The sequence below is a fragment of the Mastigoproctus giganteus genome, chromosome 5 (genome assembly GCF_048544385.1).
Source record: "Mastigoproctus giganteus isolate SK-2022 chromosome 5, ASM4854438v1, whole genome shotgun sequence".
In the NCBI taxonomy this organism is placed as follows: Eukaryota; Metazoa; Arthropoda; class Arachnida; order Uropygi; family Thelyphonidae; genus Mastigoproctus; species Mastigoproctus giganteus.
The window spans coordinates 171,370,870-171,392,882 of NC_143579.1; the positions used below are offsets into that span (position 1 = coordinate 171,370,870).

Consider the following 22,013-nt stretch of genomic DNA (forward strand, 5'->3'; position numbering starts at 1 on the left):
TGTTACGATCTAATTACAATTGATCTGTTTGTGACAGATCATATCAGACATCACCGAAAGCCTCCTCGAAGTCGAAAAATAGTGCTAACTCGCACTTAGCCCGAGCATCTCCAGGTGGAGAACTAGATCAGTGAGGGCATCTTCACAAGACCTCCCCTTCATGAATCTGTATTGGGCTGGTGAAATAAGGTTTTTGATTTCAAACCAGAGGGTGATGCAAACAGTAATAAGTCGCTCGAGCATTTTCCTGAGGTTGGCTAGTAGCGCAATTGGTCTATATGAGCGGGGGTCTGTCAGTAATCTGCTGGGTTTTGGAATAAGACGAAGCATGGCTACTTTCCAAGCCTGTGGGAAGTGGGAATTTTCCAGACATTTGTTATATAGGAGCAAAAGATTATGTGGCTTCACTTTGCAGAATCTGATTATGAATGCGTATTCTATATGATCCATCTCCGGACATTTTTTGATGTTTATTTTTGATAGGGAGAGTCACGCTCTTGCAGTGAGAAGGGAACGGCTTGAGAGTCCGTCATCTATATATTCTGTATTTGCTTTGTATATGGTATCGAAAGAGAGAATACAAATTACAAAGTCTCAGGAAGGGAATATCAGAACGGATGCACAAGCATCACCTTTAAAGCGAAAGGAATTATACAGTGAATAATTTGGACAATTAAGATGAGTAGTGGTTGAATCAATCAATAATGGATTCTGCCAAAAAAAAGTACATATAGTTTGGCAGACTGTAAGTGGAAATGGACATAATTGGGATTGGAACTGAGACCACGTATATCTGTGAAATGAATGAGGAAGTATTTGGGAGGTTTAGATCTTTTCGCAAATAAGTTTTTCTATTAATCTGTCAATTCATAATGTATCCAGTAATAAAAAAAGAAAGGTGGAGAGGACGTGCTGTATGAAGTAATGAAATTTTTGGATATGGCAACACACGGCAAGAATTGCCATGCTCCCAGCTCCTTGACATAATGTGGCTTCGACAATGCCCCATAAACAAACTACTCGAACTCCCCCAGTCAATACCTGGCAGAGTAGCAGCGAGATTATGCATTAACTGATCCAAAAGCTCCCTAGATAGTTACCAATAGGTTCATCTGGTGGACTATGTAGCAGCCGACCTGCAAACACCACTTTAGAGTTGTACCCTTGAAATGTAAGGAAGACTGAATTTAACCATGATGTCCATCATAACTTCAAAAGACCTCAATCATACTGCATGATGGAAGAGATGGGAGGGTTGCCAGAGTATTGCTCTGGAGACTAAACATGGGTTCCATCACTTCAAGCCTCCACTAATCAAAGGTGATATTGCACCAATTAATGAGAGTATTTACCACCTAGTATTGCCTGGTAACACAGAGGGGGCAGCATTCCTCTGTGTGGTGTGGGTGCCACACCTTGACCCCTGCTTAATTTGGTTTGCACCTGGTTGGTCACTTCCAGTATGCTGGGTGCCGTATTTCAGGACTTGCACATGGTGGTTAAACCCAAAGTTACTAACAGTTCTGCCACCGTGAAGGTGCAAGCAAAGGATTTTTATTGTCACAGACTGACCGGACTTCACTGAAATTAGGCCGACTTCACTTGAGTGTCACCTGAATATCAGTTCCATCAGTGTTTTAGACTCCCATGTAGAAAGCCTTTAGATTGGCATACTTGAGAGAACGCCTGTGACAGCCTCAAGGACTAAGAGGAAGAATGTGTGTGAGAAAAAAATAAATGCCATCTGGACATGGAAACTTCTCAGCATTAAAGTTTTTACATAGTTATTTTATGTGTTTCTGTCAGAAAGCTAAGGCACTGAACAGGACATGTTTACAAAGATAGGAAAAGATTTACCAAAATCATTGATGAAAGAGTTAGAATAAGATGATAATATGTCAACTTTACCTTCAGACATTATTGCAATATAAACATCATGATGTAATAGAGGTGAAAGTATGGGTGGACAGTAGTAGTAATCAAGCCTTTTGGTCCTCTCTTTGGTAAGAGACCAGAAGGCCTGCCTAACATTTGGATAAGAAGAAAGTTCTCCACTTTAAGCCTAATTACTATAAGTTTACAACTTATAGTTGCAATATGTTCAATTTTTATCCGATACATCCTCTACACATACTCGGGAGAGCTATAGTTTAGATAAATGATGAGGGTTTAGGGTGGAATGAGAAATATAATCTACCTCCTAGTTTTTTTAATTCTCAATAACTTTATAAAAAGATAGATTTTAAAAAAAAACAAAAGAAATATTAGAATAATTTTGACTTTTTTGCAAATCAAGAGACACTTATCAAATTATGGTTCAGTGAATACAAGACAATCTGTAAATAGAGTAATGCAACAAGCAGAATGCCAGTGCACTATTGTATAGCCCCCCCATCCCCAAAAGGACAAGGTCATAAACCAGCCACTAATCCGATGCAGGTCGCTATAAAAGATAAGTTGCCCCTTTCATTTTTGTCTATTCCAAGAATTGGGGTTTTTCGACTACCCGAGCAATTAAGAATGCTTGCATGTTTGCATAGTTACCAAAATTTGTACGGGTATATTCGTGTTGTTGTTGTTATGGGAGTTTCTGGCGCAAGAGCTACTTTGGCCATATTGCGCCTACCAAAGGTAGTGAAGCTGTATGTGATGACTGCTCTGGGAGCAGTTAAAATTGATTATACATTTGAAGGTATATTCGTGTAGTATGCTCATTATAACAGTGAGTGATTGTATGGGAATACATGTAATTAAAATCATTGCAGCCGTGATCTCATTATTTCCATGCTCGTTATAACCAAGTTCGACTGTATATACATATGTATAAAAAATCAGATTTAGTGGCAATATATAATTTATCTTGATACAATCTTCCAAATTAGCAAAATATGAAAATATTATACTTACCTACATATTGTTTCATATCCATGTGTCATAATATTAATTTTCACACTGCTTTGGGAAGGACTATTTAAGCAGATCCAGTGGGCGACAATAAGTGGATCCTTTATTTCACAGGCATATGTATCAATCATGTACATTGTTCTATAAAAAAGAGAGGTAAACAAGAACACATAAATGAATAGCAATGAAATTGTGATATCAGTGGGGAAACTGATATCAAAGATATTGAAAACTGATACGGGTGAGGCTTTGGTTTAGTTTGGTGTAAAGATTTTATCGCACATCTTCTGCTAAGGCAATAATATACCACATCTGTGTTTAAGGTGGTGAATAAGTTTTCTGCATAAGATTTTGAAGTTGCAACCTCTTGAAGATGTATTCAATTCTGGTGGTGGAAGGGTAGGCATGGGCGTACGTGTGTATTTCTGATAATTGAATGGGATAATTGGCATTTAATTAGTTGCATGCATAAAAAATTGTCTATCCAACAATTAAGATAAATAATAGAACAAAAAAAAAAGTCAGCAAAACTGGATAAGGATAAAAGAAACATAAGCACAAAATAATTTAATTTATTGCATCTGAATATAAATTCCTTTTTGATAAACTGGTAATTAAATTTTCATTAAACGTACACAGGAAACAAAACAGCATCTAATGTGGCAGAATACCATTAATATATATATATATATATATATTATTCTTTAGTAATATGATAATTTATGTTGTATTTTACTTTTAATATACTTTTATAGTGGTTTTCCTTAAATTATTTCTAGATTTTTCTGTTGTCCCGGTAGCTGTTTTAGCAATGCCCGGGTACGAACAGAGTACATATTATTATTTTATCTTTCTATTGTGGTTTATTGTGTTTATTTTCTTAATTACGGGTGTTTTCTACTCATAGGTATTATGGTTAATACATTACTGGTCTTTAAGCTAGCCTAAACTCGGTTATCTTAAATGCCCAGGGCCTATTCATTTTTTATTTTTCAACTTGTTACGTATTGCTAAAGAAATTGTCATATTAATTATAGATGAAAAACTGTAGCAATACTACTTTATGACAAAATGATAAAATATTAAACATTTTTATACATTTATTGTATTACATCACATGGTCGTCAATCCCCTACTTCATCGGGGGCTTTGAGCGGATTGACGGTCCATTCGATGTAATGCATTACTTACTTACCCGTTTCTGTTTGTATCTATCACAGCTTTGCTATTTTGTCCGATACTGAATTCTAAGTTTCTTTTAAATTCCCATTTTTGTCCCTTTCCCATTGCTATTAGTTAAATAGGTATTATTTATTATAAATTTATTATGAACCGAATTAATATCCCATAATTTCTACAGCAACTGTGATAGAATACACAAAGCCCCAACGGGTGAGTTTTTTAAAAAATTACAATAACTTTACTTACTTGATGTGTATAAGTGGAGGTCGTAGTGTCGAATCAGGAAAGTTTCCCATTCTACTTGATGTGTTTCGGTGGAGGTCGTCGAGTCGAAAAAGGAATGTTTCGCACCCTTAACTTGTTTTATAGATGGCTATTTTTATGGCTTTGTCGCTTTAGCGTTTCCCTGTGTTCCGATGGTGTTTTGGCGGAAGTCCCCGAACTTCAGGCCAAGGTCTATTATGGTGGTTTTGTGGCAGGTTAAATGAATTTATTTAGTTGTGTATTTACAATATTTTTACATTTATTTTATGTCTCACCTCGGAGGTGAGACATAAAATAAATGTAAAAATATTGTAAATACACAACTAAATAAATTCATTTAACCTGCCACAAAACCACCATAATAGACCTTGGCCTGAAGTTCGGGGACTTCCGCCAAAACACCATCGGAACACAGGGAAACGCTAAAGCGACAAAGCCATAAAAATAGCCATCTATAAAACAAGTTAAGGGTGCGAAACATTCCTTTTTCGACTCGACGACCTCCACCGAAACACATCAAGTAGAATGGGAAACTTTCCTGATTCGACACTACGACCTCCACTTATACACATCAAGTAAGTAAAGTTATTGTAATTTTTTAAAAAACTCACCCGTTGGGGCTTTGTGTATTCTATCACAGTTGCTGTAGAAATTATGGGATATTAATTCGGTTCATAATAAATTTATAATAAATAATACCTATTTAACTAATAGCAATGGGAAAGGGACAAAAATGGGAATTTAAAAGAAACTTAGAATTCAGTATCGGACAAAATAGCAAAGCTGTGATAGATACAAACAGAAACGGGTAAGTAAGTAATGCATTACATCGAATGGACCGTCAATCCGCTCAAAGCCCCCGATGAAGTAGGGGATTGACGACCATGTGATGTAATACAAATATGTATAAAGATGTAATACAATAAATGTATAAAAATGTTTAATATTTTATCATTTTGTCATAAAGTAGTATTGCTACAGTTTTTCATCTATAATTAATATGACAATTTCTTTAGCAATACGTAACAAGTTGAAAAATAAAAAATGAATAGGCCCTGGGCATTTAAGATAACCGAGTTTAGGCTAGCTTAAAGACCAGTAATGAGTAGAAAACACCCGTAATTAAGAAAATAAACACAATAAACCACAATAGAAAGATAAAATAATATATATATATATATATATATAGAGAGAGAGAGAGAGAGAGAGAGAGAGAGAGAATCTTTATTGCAACATTTGATTGTAACTGGTTACAAGGTTAAGTATTGCAACTTTCCCTTCATGCCAAAAGGCCAGGGGTTTACAAATCAAGTATTACAAAAACATTAAATACTATAAGACATTAAAAAAACAAAAGCAGATGACAAATTATATAGAGATAAAACAAAATGAAAAATACATATACAATTTACAGTAGTGACTATTGTCCTCACCATCCAAGGGAGAGAGCAGCAAGAGCACTGTCAGGCTCATTTTCTGTTATGCTCACTAATTAATTCACAGGGGTCTCCAATGAGGGCAATTTCACTTCCTTCGATGAGTTTCAATGCTTTGTCAAGAGATGGTGGCGCGTCCCATTCCCTGTATTAGTTAAGGGGATGGGCAGATGCAGCTGACAGTTTGCGGTCTACGGAGTGTGTTGGGCCAAGTATCCCACGTCTATATTGTCGGAAAATTTCTTAGGGTCAGTGTCGATGTCCTGGATTCATCCGAGCATCTCATATGGTAAGAAACGATCTGATAGGTGGAGGTGTGCATGAAGAGGGCAAATAGTTGGGGTGGCTCTGAGCTGGGCAGGCGGAATCCTCAAGCTACAGAGATCCCAGAATGAAGAAGATGTGATCAGACCGGTCAACATCTTTACTGTGATTATCAGTCTTTTTTCGTCGATGAAAGAGGGCAGCCTGGGGATTCCCAGGGTCTGGGCCATTTCAGTTGTATGAACATGGGGTGGTAACCCGTGCTTATAGGTTATCCATTTGAGGAGCAATATTCTGCTGCCCAGATGGGTTTTCTGATCATGGGTGCTGCTAACACCCAGATTTCAGCTGTATAAAGTAGTGGGGAGTATATAATGGTCCTGACATATTTTGTTGCTGTAACCCTGTCTGAGACATAATGCAGGTGTTGTTTCGCTCTCCATTTCAAGTGCACCACACAACTGATGAGTTTGTCAATGTGCTTGTTGAATCTGAGTTATGTGTCAAAGACAACCCCCAAATCTAAATAATAAGGAACAGTCGGGATGGAAACTCTACTGATGTTGGGCGAAATGATTGTTGTTTCTTTCTTCAGGGAGTAGAGCATGCACTTAGACTTCACTGGGTTAATTTTAAGGCCAAATTGTTTAAGGTAGCCCGCTAGTGCGAGGAGGACACTTAATTTCCTCTGTGATCCTAGAGGGGTCTGTGTTTGCTTGGATGGTGGTCAATATTTTTAAATCATTCACGTAAGACAATACATCTGGTCTCTGGCTTATGAAAGGGGATATAATGGCAGTAAAGAGAAGACCTGAGAGTACTCCCCCCAGTGGTACTCCTGTAGCTATTTGCTTGATATAGGTTTTTTTTTGCTTGATCTAAATAATAAGGAACAGTCGGGATGGAAACTCTACTGATGTTGGGCGAAATGATTGTTGTTTCTTTCTTCAGGGAGTAGAGCATGCACTTAGACTTCACTGGGTTAATTTTAAGGCCAAATTGTTTAAGGTAGCCCGCTAGTGCGAGGAGGACACTTAATTTCCTCTGTGATCCTAGAGGGGTCTGTGTTTGCTTGGATGGTGGTCAATATTTTTAAATCATTCACGTAAGACAATACATCTGGTCCCTGGCTTATGAAAGGGGATATAATGGCAGTAAAGAGAAGACCTGAGAGTACTCCCCCCAGTGGTACTCCTGTAGCTATTTGCTTGATATAGGTTTTTTTTTTTTAATGAGAGAGTATAATAGTGCGGTTGAGAAGGAGTGATGAGAGGAAGTGCAATGCATCCCCGCCTATAGAGTAGTGGTCTTCAAGCAGTTGTAGGAGGGCAGGTACCTGAACAGCATCAAAAGCTGCTTTGATGTCGAGGTATGCTATGAGTTCTTTTTTTCTCTCAAATGCTGTAAGGATGCTATGGGTGGTGACAAGGATATTGGTAATGGTGGACCTATTTGGTAATGAAGAATGAATTTGTGGTGGGGCATCTGGAAGTATGTGAGTTATTAGAGTTGGAAGGAGGGCTCTTTCTAGTAGCTTCAGGAGACATGAGGAATTGGAGATGGGTCCGAAGTGCTTTTCCAATGATGGCATTCTTATTTTCAGGTGTGGCCTCACCAGATATACATTCTATTGATGAGGGAAAATGCAGCTGGTCAGCATTGCATTAAAGATGCTAACAAGGAGCTTGATGATATACGGTCCCAGGCATCTCAACATGAACTGTGGTATTCCATCAGCACTCACAGCTGTAGAGGACGGGGTTGAATTCAAGGCTGTCAAGATTTGCTTCTTTGATATGGTGATAGTTGTCAGAGAGTTCGGTTTGTCATGATTGAATATGTGGTCGAGGTTACTGCTGGATCCCGCGATGTCTTCAAATCTGGTTATGAAGTCAATCCACCTTTGGGGATTGAGTTGCTCTGGGAAACTGGTAGTTTGTTCTGTGTATGGTATCTTACCTATTGCTAGCAAACAATCAAAATAGCTCTTGATGGCCTGGGATTTTTGGGATTGAAAATGGTTCTTGCTCTTGAAACGGCTATTCTGTCATTAATTTCACCAGACTGCTTCCATTACTTATGGAGTTGCTGCTTTAGTTGAAAGCTGGAGTTTAGATGTGGGGACCACCATGCTCTAGAGTGGGGGATGTTAATTTGTTATTTGGTTTTTTAGGAGCATTAGCAACTAAGGCCATATTGCTCCGGGAATATGCGGTGGTCATTCCCTGACCTTTCCACATCCTCCATATTTGGTGGTGACAGGCTCGAACCCCGGTCTAATCAAGAAGCGTGTGCTATGCACTGCTGCTCCTTCCCACCTGGCTACGGAGGCGCCCCTAGAGTGGGGGAGTGATAGTGACTGTCTTTGAGGCAGTGTATCGAGCTACCGTAATAATCCATTGAGTTAACAGGTTGACTGCTAGTAAGGTATCACAGGATTCAGGGACATACCATGGGATGAGAGATGCTGCTGTAATGCATCTGGAAACATCCAGATATTTTGGACTATAGATTGTCCTTCGTATCACCTGTCTTTTTGGGTTGTAACTTGGGGTTGGTGGTTCTAGTTGTTTTAGGATTGGGACATGGTCAGAGTTAAAGTAACCATCTTGAGGAGTCTCAAGCTACAGGCAACAGAAGTGAAAATCAGATCCAGTTGGTTTGTACCCCTTGTGGGGCCTTCATTTTTTATAGTAAGGCCAGCCACTCCAAGTTGTGAGAGGAGCAATATTTACATGTGTTCCAGACATGGTGGGAGGTTGAAATCCCCACAAACAATTTTCGTTGATGAGGTGTGGAGGTGGTGAAGGACCCAGCTGGTCACCTATTGCATTGTTTCTGGTTTAGGATTGGGAGGTATGTAAATAACAATGACTTCAATGGAAATGGACCTCATTTTCAGCAATGTGCCTCGTAATCATCTGAGTTACTGGAGATGCTGTAATCAAGGGTGAAGATGGCTTGATTGTAGAATAGTGACAGTCCTCCTCCCCTCCTTTTATTTCTGGATGTGAGTACAGAGCCATAGCCACTTGGAGTCGTAGCTGCAATGTAATGCTCACGGGTTATAGCCAAGTCTCGGTGAGGCAAAGCATATCAAACTCTTTCGATAACAGAATTTTGTCCATGGTTTCAATTTTATTCCTTAAATTGCGAATGTTCTGATACAGCAGTGTGACCATGGGGGTCAAAGAGATTCTTTTAATTGTCCAGACTCTAGTTGGGTTGGTTTTTTCGAGGACAGGCTATTTCCCTTAATGTGATCCTGGTAGTGATAGGCATCTCAGTTTGGCGGATTATGTTTTGAGGTTGTCTTTCCAGAGGCCATACCGGGAGGCAACTCGGGTTAAAGTAGCAGCTGAGCGTGTACTGAAGCATCTAACATTTGGATAGATTGTTCACTACTGTGGCTATAGTCGAGTCACCTGTCTGTTTCTGGGGGCCTTCGGCATTTTCCAGCGTGTCATTATGGCGTTTTGCTCTCCTGTAAAGGGGGCATATGATGGTTCCTACTGGCCATATAGATGGACTTTTGATGTTGTGATACCGTTCGGAGTAGCATTTGAGCGTGAAAGAGGCATAGCTCTGGTGCTTGGCTGAGAATTTTTCCACTGCAACATCAAGTTGCCACCTTATCTCTCAAGGCTGTTGCGATTTGATCAGCTATGGTCTGAGGGAAGAGTCGCAAGACGTATATGCTGCTTATACTATTAGGCCAGATGTGCAAGGTTGTAATTAAAACAAATGGTATTAATTAAATGCCTACAAAAATCTGAATTTATTTGATACTTTCATATTGGGAGATAAAAGTTTCCCAAGTGAGTAAGGGAACTGCAAGAAGAAACCTATTTTCTGCTGTAAATTGGACATTCAATCAGTGTGTGTTTGACTGAGAGGATTGCTAGATCGGGCAAAGATAGAGAGTAAATCATGTAAAATCTGACATTTTATAAGAAATTCTTTAAAATTCAGCATATTTTACCAAACAATTAATTTTAAAATCCAGAAATATCATCAAAGTCTAGGGCTAGGATTGCCAGTTTCTATGACTGCATTAAAGGATATGCCAGATTTCTATGACTGGATTAAAGGACACTCAAAAATAATTAATGCTACCACTCTCCAACACTCACTCCACTCCCTCCCAACCCAAACAAAAAAAAAAGAAAATTGAATGATTTTTAGTTAATAATTAAACATTTTGTTTATATTTTTTTAGATTTTGGTTTAAAAATTATAGTTTTCATATTGACTATAAATATTTGCAATTTTAGAATTTAAAATATTTCACGGTAAACCATGGCTTTCTATGGGGAAGGATATGGATTGATATACAGGGTGTCTCAAAAATACACGGCATAACTTCAGGAATGAGTTCCTCATATGTAGACAATAAAAATATTTTATATCAACACAGTTCCAGAAATGCTTGGTTCCCGAGTTATTAACCGGAATGTCTTATCTCCCACAGATGATTTCCTTCATCACAAGGTACTGACAGAATCTGGTAGTTTTCCATTCCGACCATGTACTCAAATCAGCAGCAAGCGGATATGCACTTTATGTACGGTTTGGCGGACTGCAATGCTCTGGAGGCTCGTTGTTTGTACCACGAAAGGTTCCCAGAATGAAGATGTCCAGACAGCCTAGAACACATCGTCCTTGGTCCTTGAGGTTGTCACAGACATTCTCTTAGATATGCCAGACAAGCTGTACTTGCTACCTGGGAGTCTAAAACGCAGATGGAACTGATATTCGGGTGACACTCAAGTCAAGTGGACCCAATTTCGGCGAAGTCCGGACGGTCTGTGACAGCCAAATCCTCTGCTTGCACCTTCAAGATGGTGGGACTGTTAGTAATCCTGGGTATAACCCCCATGCACAAGTACATGATGGGTGACCACCCAGGTGTGAACCAACGTAAGCAAGGGTCGAGGTGTGGCGCCCACACCACATGGAGGAACGCCGTCCCTCTATGTTACCAGGCAGTACTAGGTGGAAGATGACTCTCATCAACCGGTGAAATACCACCACTTTGCTTATTGGAGGCTTGAAGTGGTGGAAGCCATGTTTAGTCTCTAGAGCTAAGTTCCGGTCAACCCTTCCCTATCTCTTCCATCATGCAGTATGATTGATGACTTTTGAGGTTATGATGAACGTCGTGGCGAGATCCAATATTCCTTACATTTCGAGGGTACAGCTCTAAAACGGTTTTCGCAGGCCAGCCGCTAGTTAGTACACCGGACCGGACCGGACCTGACCTATTGGTAACTCTCTAGGAGGCTTCCAGATCAGCTAGTGTATAATCTTGCTACCTCTACTCTGCCAGATAGTGACTGGAGGGAGTCCGAGTAGTGTGTATGCGGGGAGCATTGTCGAGGCCACGTTATGTCAAGGATCTGGGTATATTCTTACCACATGTACGCCATATCCAAAAATTTCATTACTTCATACAGCATGTCCCACCCACTTTTTCTTACTATTGAATACACCATGAATTGTCAAACTAATAGAGCAAGCTTATCTGCGAAAAGATCTAAACCTCCCAAGGACTTCCTACTTCATTTCACAAATATACGTGGTCTCAATTCTAATCTCAACGATGTCCATTTCCACTTGCAGTCTGCCAAACCTCATGTACTTTTTCTGACAGAATCTCAGTTATCGGTTGATTCAACTACTGCTCATCTCAGATGCCCAAATTATTCGCTGTATGATTCCTTTCGCCTCAAAGGTGGTACTTGTGCATATGTCCGTTCTGATATTCCCTGTCAGAGACTTGGCAATTTGGAATCTCCTCTCTTTGATCTTCTCTGGCTTAAAATCTCTCTACCTCATTGTGTCAAATTCATCTGTTGTCTCTACCGTTCTCCCAACTCCACTAATCACTTGGAGCTCTTTGACTTCCTCTCGTTGCAACTTGACTTTCTCCAGTCCAACTTTCCTAACAGTGAGGTAATTTTCCTTGGTGATTTTAATGTTCACAACCCCAGCTGGCTTCCGTTTTCTAGTCACACCGACCCAGCAGGTCGAGATGCTGAGGCTTTTGCAATTACTAATGACCTAGCACAGATTGTTCATTTACCTACAAGAATACCGGACAATCCTAATCATACAGCCAATACGCTTGATCTTTTTCTCACAAACAACCCTTCTAAGTACACAGTCGAAGTGAGAGGTCCTTTAGGCACTTCAGATCACAACTTGGTGATTGTCTCTTCTCCAATGGAACCTTTATCTCATGGCTATTCCCAACCTCGTGTTGTTTGGCATTACAAGAATGCAAAATGGGATGACCTGCGAGACTTCTTTTCTTCTTTTCCTTGGTCGGATTACTGTTTCAAAACTTCTGATGTCAACGTTTGCTCAGATCGTGTGAGTGAAATTATTCTTGCAGGAATGGAATCCTTTATCCCACACTCCACTTTAAAATCTCGTCCTTTATCTAAACCTTGGTTTTCCAATAAATGTGCTAAGGCTGTCCAAGAGAAGAATGTTGCATATCGTAATTGGCTTGTTTCTAATTCTTCAGTTTCATTTTCTGCCTACACCAAAGCTCGCAACAATTGTAAAGCAGTTATTAATCAGTTGAAACTAGAGTTTGAACAGGCTAAGAGTAGAAAACTTGCTTCTTGCCCTAATGGTAGCCGAGCATTCTGGTCTCTTGCCAAAGCTATTGGCCGCAACTTTTGCCCATCTCTGCTCCCACCTCTGCCCAAACCAGATGGTTCTGTTGTCACTTCAGCCAAGGATAAAGCTGACCTGCTAGCATCCCATTTTTCTTCCAGCTCATGTATTAATGATCTTGGTAAAACACCTCCCACCATTCCCAACACACTCCATTCAATGCCTCCTGTGGTCTTCCATCAAAAGGATATCAGAAGGATTTTGATGAATCTCGATGCTAAGAAAGCTCCAGGTCCTGATGGTATTTCTCCACTTGTTCTCAAAACCTGTGCTCCTGAACTTACTCCTATCCTTTGCCGCCTTTTTTCACTTTCTTATTCTAAAGGTGTTTTTCCTTCTGCTTGGAAATTTGCTCATATCCAGCCAGTTCCTAAAAAGGGTGACAAATCCCTCCCATCCAATTATCGTCCCATTGCAATTACTTCTACTCTTTCTAAAGTAATGGAGAAATCAATTAACCGCCAACTCTTAAACTACCTAGAAACCTTCCGTCTGATCAACGATCACCAGTATGGATTCCGTCAGTGTCGATCCACTGGTGATATTCTGGCTTATGTTACCCATTTATGGACTAATTCAATGGAAAGGTTCGGTGAAACACAAGTAGTTGCTCTTGACATCTCAAAGGCTTTTGATCGTGTTTGGCATAAAGGTCTTCTAAACAAGCTTCCATCTTATGGTTTGCCAACTGTTTTTAGTATTTGGTTATCCAGTTTTCTCTCTGATCGCTCACTGAGGGTGATGGTTGATGGCTCTCTGTCTTCTAACTTCTCCACTAATGCCAGTGTCCCCCAAGGTTCAGTTCTTTCCCCCACTCTTTTCCTCTTGTATATCAATGACCTTCTTCCATTGACTGGAAATCCTCTCCATAGTTTTGCCGATGATAGCACATTGCATTCAACTTTCCATTTTGAGAAACCTTGTCCTGCTCAATCAGCTTCAACTTCTCGAAAATCTGCTACCAATTCCTTAAATGCCGATCTTCAGGTAATTCTCCAGTGGGGCAAAGACAACTTAGTTGATTTCAACCCTTCTAAAACTCAGTCTTGTCTTATATCTCGCAAAAAGGATTCTTCTGCTCCTATGCTTATCTTTAGTGACACTCCAATTTCTAGGCAAAAGGATATATCTCTTTTGGGGATTACCCTGACTTCTAATCTCTCTTGGCACAAGCACATTACAAATATTGCTTCCTCTACATCTAAAAAACTTGGTTTTCTCTTTCGCTCTCGGCGTTACTTTTCTTCCAAACAGCTGCTCACTCTGTATAAATCGCAAATCCGCCCTGCCATGGAATATTGTTCCCACAACTGGGGTGGTGCCCCCAAAACCTCTCTCAGTCTTCTTGATTCCATTCAGAAGAGGGCAGGTAGGTTAATTAATGATTCATCTCTAACAGAGTCTCTCCACTCGCTTTCTCATAGACGCACTGTTTCTGCTGCATGCCTCTTCTACAGATACTTCCATGGGCACTGTTCTTCTGAATTAGCTTCTATAATTCCCGCTCTCTCTTTCAAAACAGTCCGAACACGTGCCGCCACCAGCCAACATCCATTTACTGTCCAACTTCAAACCCACAGAACCAACTTTTCATCTTCCTCATTTATTCATTCAACTGCCGTTTTCTGGAACAACCTTCCTTCATACGTATTTCCTGAAAATTACAATCTACAGAAGTTCAAGTCCAATGTCAACAAATATCTTCTTTCGTCTTCTCAGTCTCCAACCCAAGCACGGTACTAAGTACTATAGGTTCTAATAACTCTCGTGTTTGGGGTTCACATAAAAAAAAAAAAAAAGGAAAACGTTTGAAGGTATCCATCGCCGCCTTTGTGAACATGGGACCTTTACACCTTGTGCTGCCAACAGAGGATGACCAACATCTATGACTCCTGAAGTAGAGGAGGAGATTTTGGATGTTCTGCATGCCACTCCTGGAATCAGCACATGCAGAAAAGCAATGCAACTGGCTGTTCAACGTTCGACTATTTGGAGAGTGTTGCGAGAACACTAACTCTACCCTTACCATCTGCAACGGGTACAGGCCTTGTCACCAGCAGATTACCCTGCACGAGTAATGTTCTGCCAGTGGTTCTTGCAGCAGTGTGGTACAACTCCTCACTTTCCTGCCTTAGTGATATTCACAGATGAAGCACAGTTCACATGAGACGGAATCCAAAACTTTCACAATCAGCATGTATGAGCTGAGGAAAATCCACATGCAATTCTTCCATCACATCACCAACAGCGGTTCAGCCTCAACATCCGGGCAAGTGTTTTTGGTGATAAGTTATTTGGGTCCCATGTACTTCCAAACAAACTCACAGGGCAGGCGTACAGAAAATTTCTGGAAAACAACATGCCTGATTTCTTGGATGACATGCCATTGATCATTCGTCAACAAGCACACTTCATGCACATTTCAGCCACCTAGCCCGCAATTACCTGAATTGAAGGTTTCCTGGTCGGTGGATAGGTAGAGGTGGACAAACTGCCTGGCCTCCACACTCACTCATTTAAACCCACTAGATTTCTTCTTGTGGGGCCATTTAAAGTCATTGGTGTATTCGACTCCTGATTTGAGTACATGGTCAGAATGGAAAACCACCAGATTCTGTCAGTACCTTTTGATGAAGGAAATCACCTGCGGGAGATAAGCCATTCTGGTTAATAACTCGGGAACCAAGCATTTCCGGAAATACGTTGATATAAAATATTTTTATTATCTGCATATGAGGAACTCATTCCTTAAGTTATGCCGTGTATTTTTGAGACACTCTGTATAAGGATAATGAACGATACAGATGATATAAAAAGGGTGAATTAATCCAAATATTTTAATGCCAGTTTAGTGCATTAATTGACATCAAGCTAAAGTAATTTTAAGTAGGTAAAAAAAAAGTACTGGTTTAATAGCTAGAAATCATTCCCATTGAATATATTTTGTACTACTTCAAGCAGCCTTAAGAACTTCGGCATCATTTTTAATTTTCTCAGAAAAATCTAAACAATTATCTTTAAAATTGAAGTAGATCATTAGATTGCTTTTTATGAGTGAAACTGAACATCTATTTTGTCCCTCCCTCTACTTCGAGTTCATTACATTAAAATCCTTTCTGAATTTGCTTCATTTATATAAATGAAGACAGAAGTAGAAGTAAAAGCAAAAAGGAAAAAAATAAAATAAAAAACCTTCTGTCTTTGTTTATTTATTTGATTCTTCACTCTTTTCTGCACCTTTTCCAGTCTGCCTGTCCTTTATTTTACTTAATAAGTGTGTGTGTGTGTGTGTGTGTGTGTGTGCGCGCGCGCGCGTGTGTAATAAGTTTAAAAACGAAGCAAAAAATTAAGTGGTAATGGAGATAAAAATAGAAATATGACATTTGCACCTGGGTGAGTGCAGCAAAGGATACAAAACAAAAGTTTATATGTGTGGTAGAATTAATAAGTCTGTTGAAAAGTGTGAAGATGGATGCTTAAAATTACACAAAATGCCAAGCCTAATAAGAGAAGGATAGCAGAAATTGGAGATGTTGAATGCGTGAGAAAGAATGTGAAAATCCTATATGATATAATGAATTAAAAAAAATTATAGGCTGAATTGGATAGCCAATTAGAGGAAGAGAACTGTAAAGCAAAAAATGATTAAAATATATTGAGTAATAGCAAGCATCAGGTAAGGTTGGGAAATTTTGGTAATAAGTCCAGAAAATCAGTAGAGAAATTATAAGATTATAATCTGATATTAGCTAAAAATGAATATTGATACATAATCACGTATGAGGGGGTATCGAAAAGTTTATATCCTTGCCTAGAAATAATAGCCCTAGAAAGGTGAAACTTCACAGGAACTTTAATCCTTTTCTATGTACTCTCCATGTATGGTAACACATTTCTCCCATCTATGGATCAGTTGTTTAATGCCTTGATCATAGAAGTCTGCACTTTGTGTCACAAACCATGATTCCACTTCATTGATGACTTCCTGAGATGAATCAAGGCAGTGTCCATGAAATAGTTTCTTCATTCCTAGACACCAGAAGATTGATGGTGCTAGGTCAGGAGAATAGGGTGGGTGTAGCAGTAGTTCAAAGCCGCACTGGGTAACAAAGTTGGTGGTGGCAACAGCTGTGTGAGCCGGTGCATTGTCTGACACCTTTGGTTAACATTCCATGCCTTTTCACCTTCAAAAGATTTCTGTAGTATTCTCTGATAAGTGTGGAACCACAAGGTAAGTAATCTGCCAGGATAACCCCTTTTTTATCCCAAAACGTGGACAACATCACCTTCTTTGCAGATGGAGTGGTCTTTGTCTTCCTGGGAGGTGGGGAAGAGGTGTGCTTCTACTGCTTTGACATGTCTTTAGTCTCTGGATCATACTGGTACACCCAGCATTCGTCATTTGTCACCAACCGATCAAAAAAGCTCTCAAAATCAGCATTACACAAATCCAACAGTTAGCAAGAACTTTGCTTTCGACACTGCTTCTGCAAAGGCATCAGCAATTTTGGAACCTATCATGCGAAAAACTTTGACATGTGCAGATGGTCATGTAAAATGCTGTGGGCAGACCCATAACTAATTCCCACTGCATTTGCGAAATGAATTGTCACACGTCTGTTACTCAGCACCAGCTGCTCAACCTTTGCAACAGTCTCACTCTCTGTGGTTGTTGATGGCCTTCCTTCTCTTGGCTCATCAAAGATACTTGTATAGATACTGCAATAGAATTCCCAGTTCCACTTTTTTACAGAGTAATAGGATGGACGATTCTGCCCATACACAGCATTCATTTCTTCATAAATTTCCTGAGCTTTCTTGCCCTGCAAATGCAGGAACTTGATCACTGCTCGATACTCCATTTTGTCAACTATAGCGTCCTTCCTCAGATTCCGGGTTTCACCTCAGTGTGCAATCACCTATGGGAATGAAATTTCACATGTTAGTTATTGAATGTAGACAACTTGTACTAAAAATGCCATCTTCCTACTGATGTTTTACCTAGGTCAGGGTATGAACTTTTTGATACCCCCTGTATTTCATCAGGGTACTACACCTGATCATGTATCAAACATTGCATAAATCATGTAACTCATTTGATCATGTATCAAAAATGTGTAAATTGTAATTTACACATCCATCTTCAGACAGACTTATTCTACCCCCCCCACGTATTTTTTTGCCTTATTAATATTATTGCTTAAAGTGGGATTTATTTTGTTCAGGTATTTTATTTGTTCTAATACAGGCATATATACAAGGCTTTTTTTGTAAAATATAAAGCTTCCAGAATGCTAAGGAAATTTCCCTAGGAAAGAGGAGCTTCCAGAATGCTAAGGAAATTTCCATAGGAAAGAGGGTGGGAGTTGTGTCCTCTCCCAAGAAAATTTTTAGAAAATCAAGCACCAAATTTTCAAATGGGGGGGGGGGGGTTTACAGAATCTTGGACAGTTAGTTTTTCAGGGGATTTCATCCCCCCCCCTGAGATTAAGAAAAAATTATTTTATCATTTGACCACTTGTTACTTTTTTGCTACTGGTGGCCCTTTACTCTCACAGATTCTTTGTTGAGTGTTTAATAATGTCACCTTTCCTTTATTTGATGCTTAAATAATATCACACTTACATAATAAACAGTAATGCATTCTCATTCCTCAGTGACGATTTTAAAGAATGGCATTGTAAGCACTAAGTTGACATTTCAAATTACAAAAGTATAGTCAATTGGAAACTAGTTAATAAAACTAATTTAACAAGTATTATTTATTTATTATTGAAATCATCCTCCCCGAAATGTTACCACTTTGTCACAGCGAGGAGGCTTGAGTATCCCGATGACCCAGAGAGCTATGCTGGCGGTAGCTAGACTACCAGTAGGGCCACCCTAGCCAGACAGGTCAAAGGGTAGGGATCAGACAAAGAGTAACATACTGGTCCTCCAGGTTGGGGGTTGTGCAGGAGGCTGGTTCCCTCCCCATGTAAAAAAAAATAAAAACTCAAAGTTCAAAGAGGAAAACCGGAAGGACAAAGGGATGCGACTCAGACTGGAAAAAGGAAACGAAAAGGAATAACGGACATTTTAAATATTGCAACATGGAACATACGAGGAGGATTAGGATATAAAGAAGTCGAACTACTTGTATGAAAGATTATGATTCTTATACAATGATATACAGTGGAATAGATCAAAAGGAAAGAGCTAGTGGTGGGGTAGCAATATTAATAGATCGGAAATGGAAAACCAAAATACAGAGCTACACATTTATAAATAATAGAATAATAACAGTAAGATTTAAATTAGACAGAGGTTATTTATGTATAATTGGAATTTATGCTCCAGAAGATGGAAAAGTGGAAGAAACAGATAAATTTTATTTGCAGTTACAAAAAGAACTAGATAAGAATATAAAAAAGGACCATGTAGTTATTTTGGGAGATTATAATGCTCGTGTAGGGTATAAGCCAATAAAAAATATTATGGGATGTTATGGAGAAAATAAAGTAAATGGAAATGGATATAAATTAAGAGATTTTGTAACATTTAATAATTTAAAGATAACAAATATATTTTTTAGAAAACGTGATATATATAAATATACATGGTCGGCAAGATGTACACAATCAATAATAGACTACGTAATAGTAAATCAAAAATTAGCAAAACAATGTTGAGATACTAGGGTGTTTAGAGGATATGATATTAATTCAGATAATTTTTTAGTGGCTTCAAAAATAGAGTTATGGGCTAAATGGAAGAAGAGAAAAGCTAATAAACAGGGGAAGGAGGAGGAGTTGTGTTATAAAGTATATCTACTTCAAGAAGAAAGTATACAAAATTTATATGAAAAGAGGATTAAAGACGAAATAAGTAAAACATCGGAGAGAGAACAAATAGAAGAAGAATGGAATAATATATGAAATATAATTCAAAAGATAGCAAAAGAGACACTAGGACAATTCAGGAAAAACTATAAGAAGAGCGGGGGAGGGTAAAGATATAGAATGAAGAAATAGCTAAAACAGTACAAGATAAATATCTTATTATTTTGTATATATCTTATTATTTAGATATATATTTTGTATATATATAATAAATATCTTATTATATATATACAAAACAGGACAAGTGAGAATGAAGAAATAACCCCAGGGGCTCACATCTGGTGAGTATGGGCTTAGCACACCCAGGGTCCTGAGCTGGATATCATCATTCTTCTCTTTCTTGGTGATTCCCTTTTACTTCTGACGCTCTCTTGCCTAGTACAGCATAAGCCTCAGGCTTCCTTGTACTATATGGTTGCTAATAATAATAATAATAATAATAATAATATATAAACAAGGACACAATAAAACTAAAGATATAATAAGGAAGGCTAAAGCAGAGTCATGGGATAGATTTATAAGCACAATAGAGCATGTTCATGGAAGACAAAATTTGGCATAAAAAATGATGAAACACTTGAATAGCACAGAGAAAGACACTTCAAGAATAAATATAATAAAGGAAGAACAATGGAAAAAACATTATGAAGAATTGTGGAAAGACCCAACATATCAAACAGAAGAGATACAGTTAGACCCAGTTAGTGACATAGATCCAATAATGAAGGAAGAATTGGAAAAGGCATTGAAAGCTACAAAAAATAAGAAAGCAGTAGGAATGGATGGTATAAATGCAGAACTGATCAAGTATGGAGGAAGTTTTTTAAAAGACAGGATATTAAATTTATTTAATAAATGTTGGGAACAATATAAAATACCAGAAGAATGGAAGATAGCAAAAATTATTTCAATATTTAAAAAAGGAAATAGAAATGATACAAAGAATTATAGAGGGATTAGCATACTAAATACAGTATATAAAATGTATAGCAAAATAATAAATAATAGAATTAAAATTATCTCTGATTAAATATTAATAGAACAGGCAGGATTCAGAAAAGGAAGATCATGTACAGATAATATATTTATATTAAAAAAAATAATAGAAAAACGAAAAGAGTTTAATTTAGAAACAAATTTAGCATTTATAGATTATGAAAAAGCATTTGATCGAGTAAAACAGACGAAAACTATGGGACATATTGAGTAATAAAGGATACCCAGAGCATCTTACAAAAATAATACAGAGTTTATATCAAGGAACAAAAATAGTAATAGATACAAGTAATAAATTAACAGAAGAAAGTATAATAAATCAAAGAGTTAGACAGAGATGTAGCTTGTCACCAACACTGTTTAACATATATATATCAAGGATATGATATGTAAATGGAAAGAAGAAATTAATACAGGTATATATTTAAATACAAAGAATAGGATTAATACACTGTTATTTGCAGATGATCAAGTAATTATTCAAGATAGTGAAGATAATTTACAAAGAGCAGTATTTAAATTAAACCAAATAACAGAAGAATATAAGGTTAAAATATCAACGATGAAAACTAGAACAATTGCTTTTAAAGGGAAAAATACGGTGAGAACAAAAATAGTTATGGACAATAAAGTATTAGAACAAGTAAAACATTTTAAATATCTAGGATGTGATATAACATATGATGTCGAAGAAGATATGAACCAGGAATTGGCGAAATTTCAGAATATATGCGGAACAAAAGAAAGAACTCTGGCTAAGAAAACAAGGAAAGAAACACAATTGAAATTTTACAAAGTAATGGCAATACCAACACTTCTTTATGGTTCTGAAACATGGATACCGAAACAAAGAGACATCAATAGAATACAAGCTGCAGAAATGAAATTTTTAAGCTATGTTAAAGGATGTACAAAATTAGATAAAATACCAAACGTAAATATTAGAAAGGAATTAAAGATTTACTCAATTAATGGAAAAATTATAGAATATAGACAAAGATGGAAAGAACATGTAGAAAGAATGGAAGATAATAGATTCCCTAAATTAGCTTATACTTATAGTGCAAAATGAAAAAGAGACAGAGGAAGACCAAAGAAAAGATGGGCAGACCTCTTTGAGATTGGAACAGGCACATTGCCTAATCCATGAAGGAAGATAAGATTGAAATCGTTTTTATAAAGATTTTAAAAGCATGTTAGAATATTTCTTATTGTGATTTCTTTTTTTACTGTTTATGACTATGGCTGCATGATGGCCCTGAATAAGGCAGATTTTATTAAGCCTTTAATTACCAAGTTTTGTAATTGGCAAATGCTTCAACAGATGAGTCCCAAAGTCAAGCTGTGCAACTAGCTTAACTCTCCACCAATGCACAACATGCCAATGGCTTTAGTAATA

At 38.0% G+C, this 22,013-nt stretch overlaps 1 protein-coding gene across 1 annotated transcript in view; it reads right to left on the bottom strand.

Moving 5' to 3' along the window:
* Positions 1-22,013, bottom strand: part of MED17 (mediator complex subunit 17) — a 206,542-nt gene that overhangs the window by 44,130 nt on the left and 140,399 nt on the right. Inside the window, exon 11 of the mRNA XM_090373520.1 lies at positions 2,908-3,045. Coding sequence (XP_090229646.1) covers positions 2,908-3,045 — 138 coding nt within the window. The remainder of the gene's footprint in view (positions 1-2,907; positions 3,046-22,013) is intronic.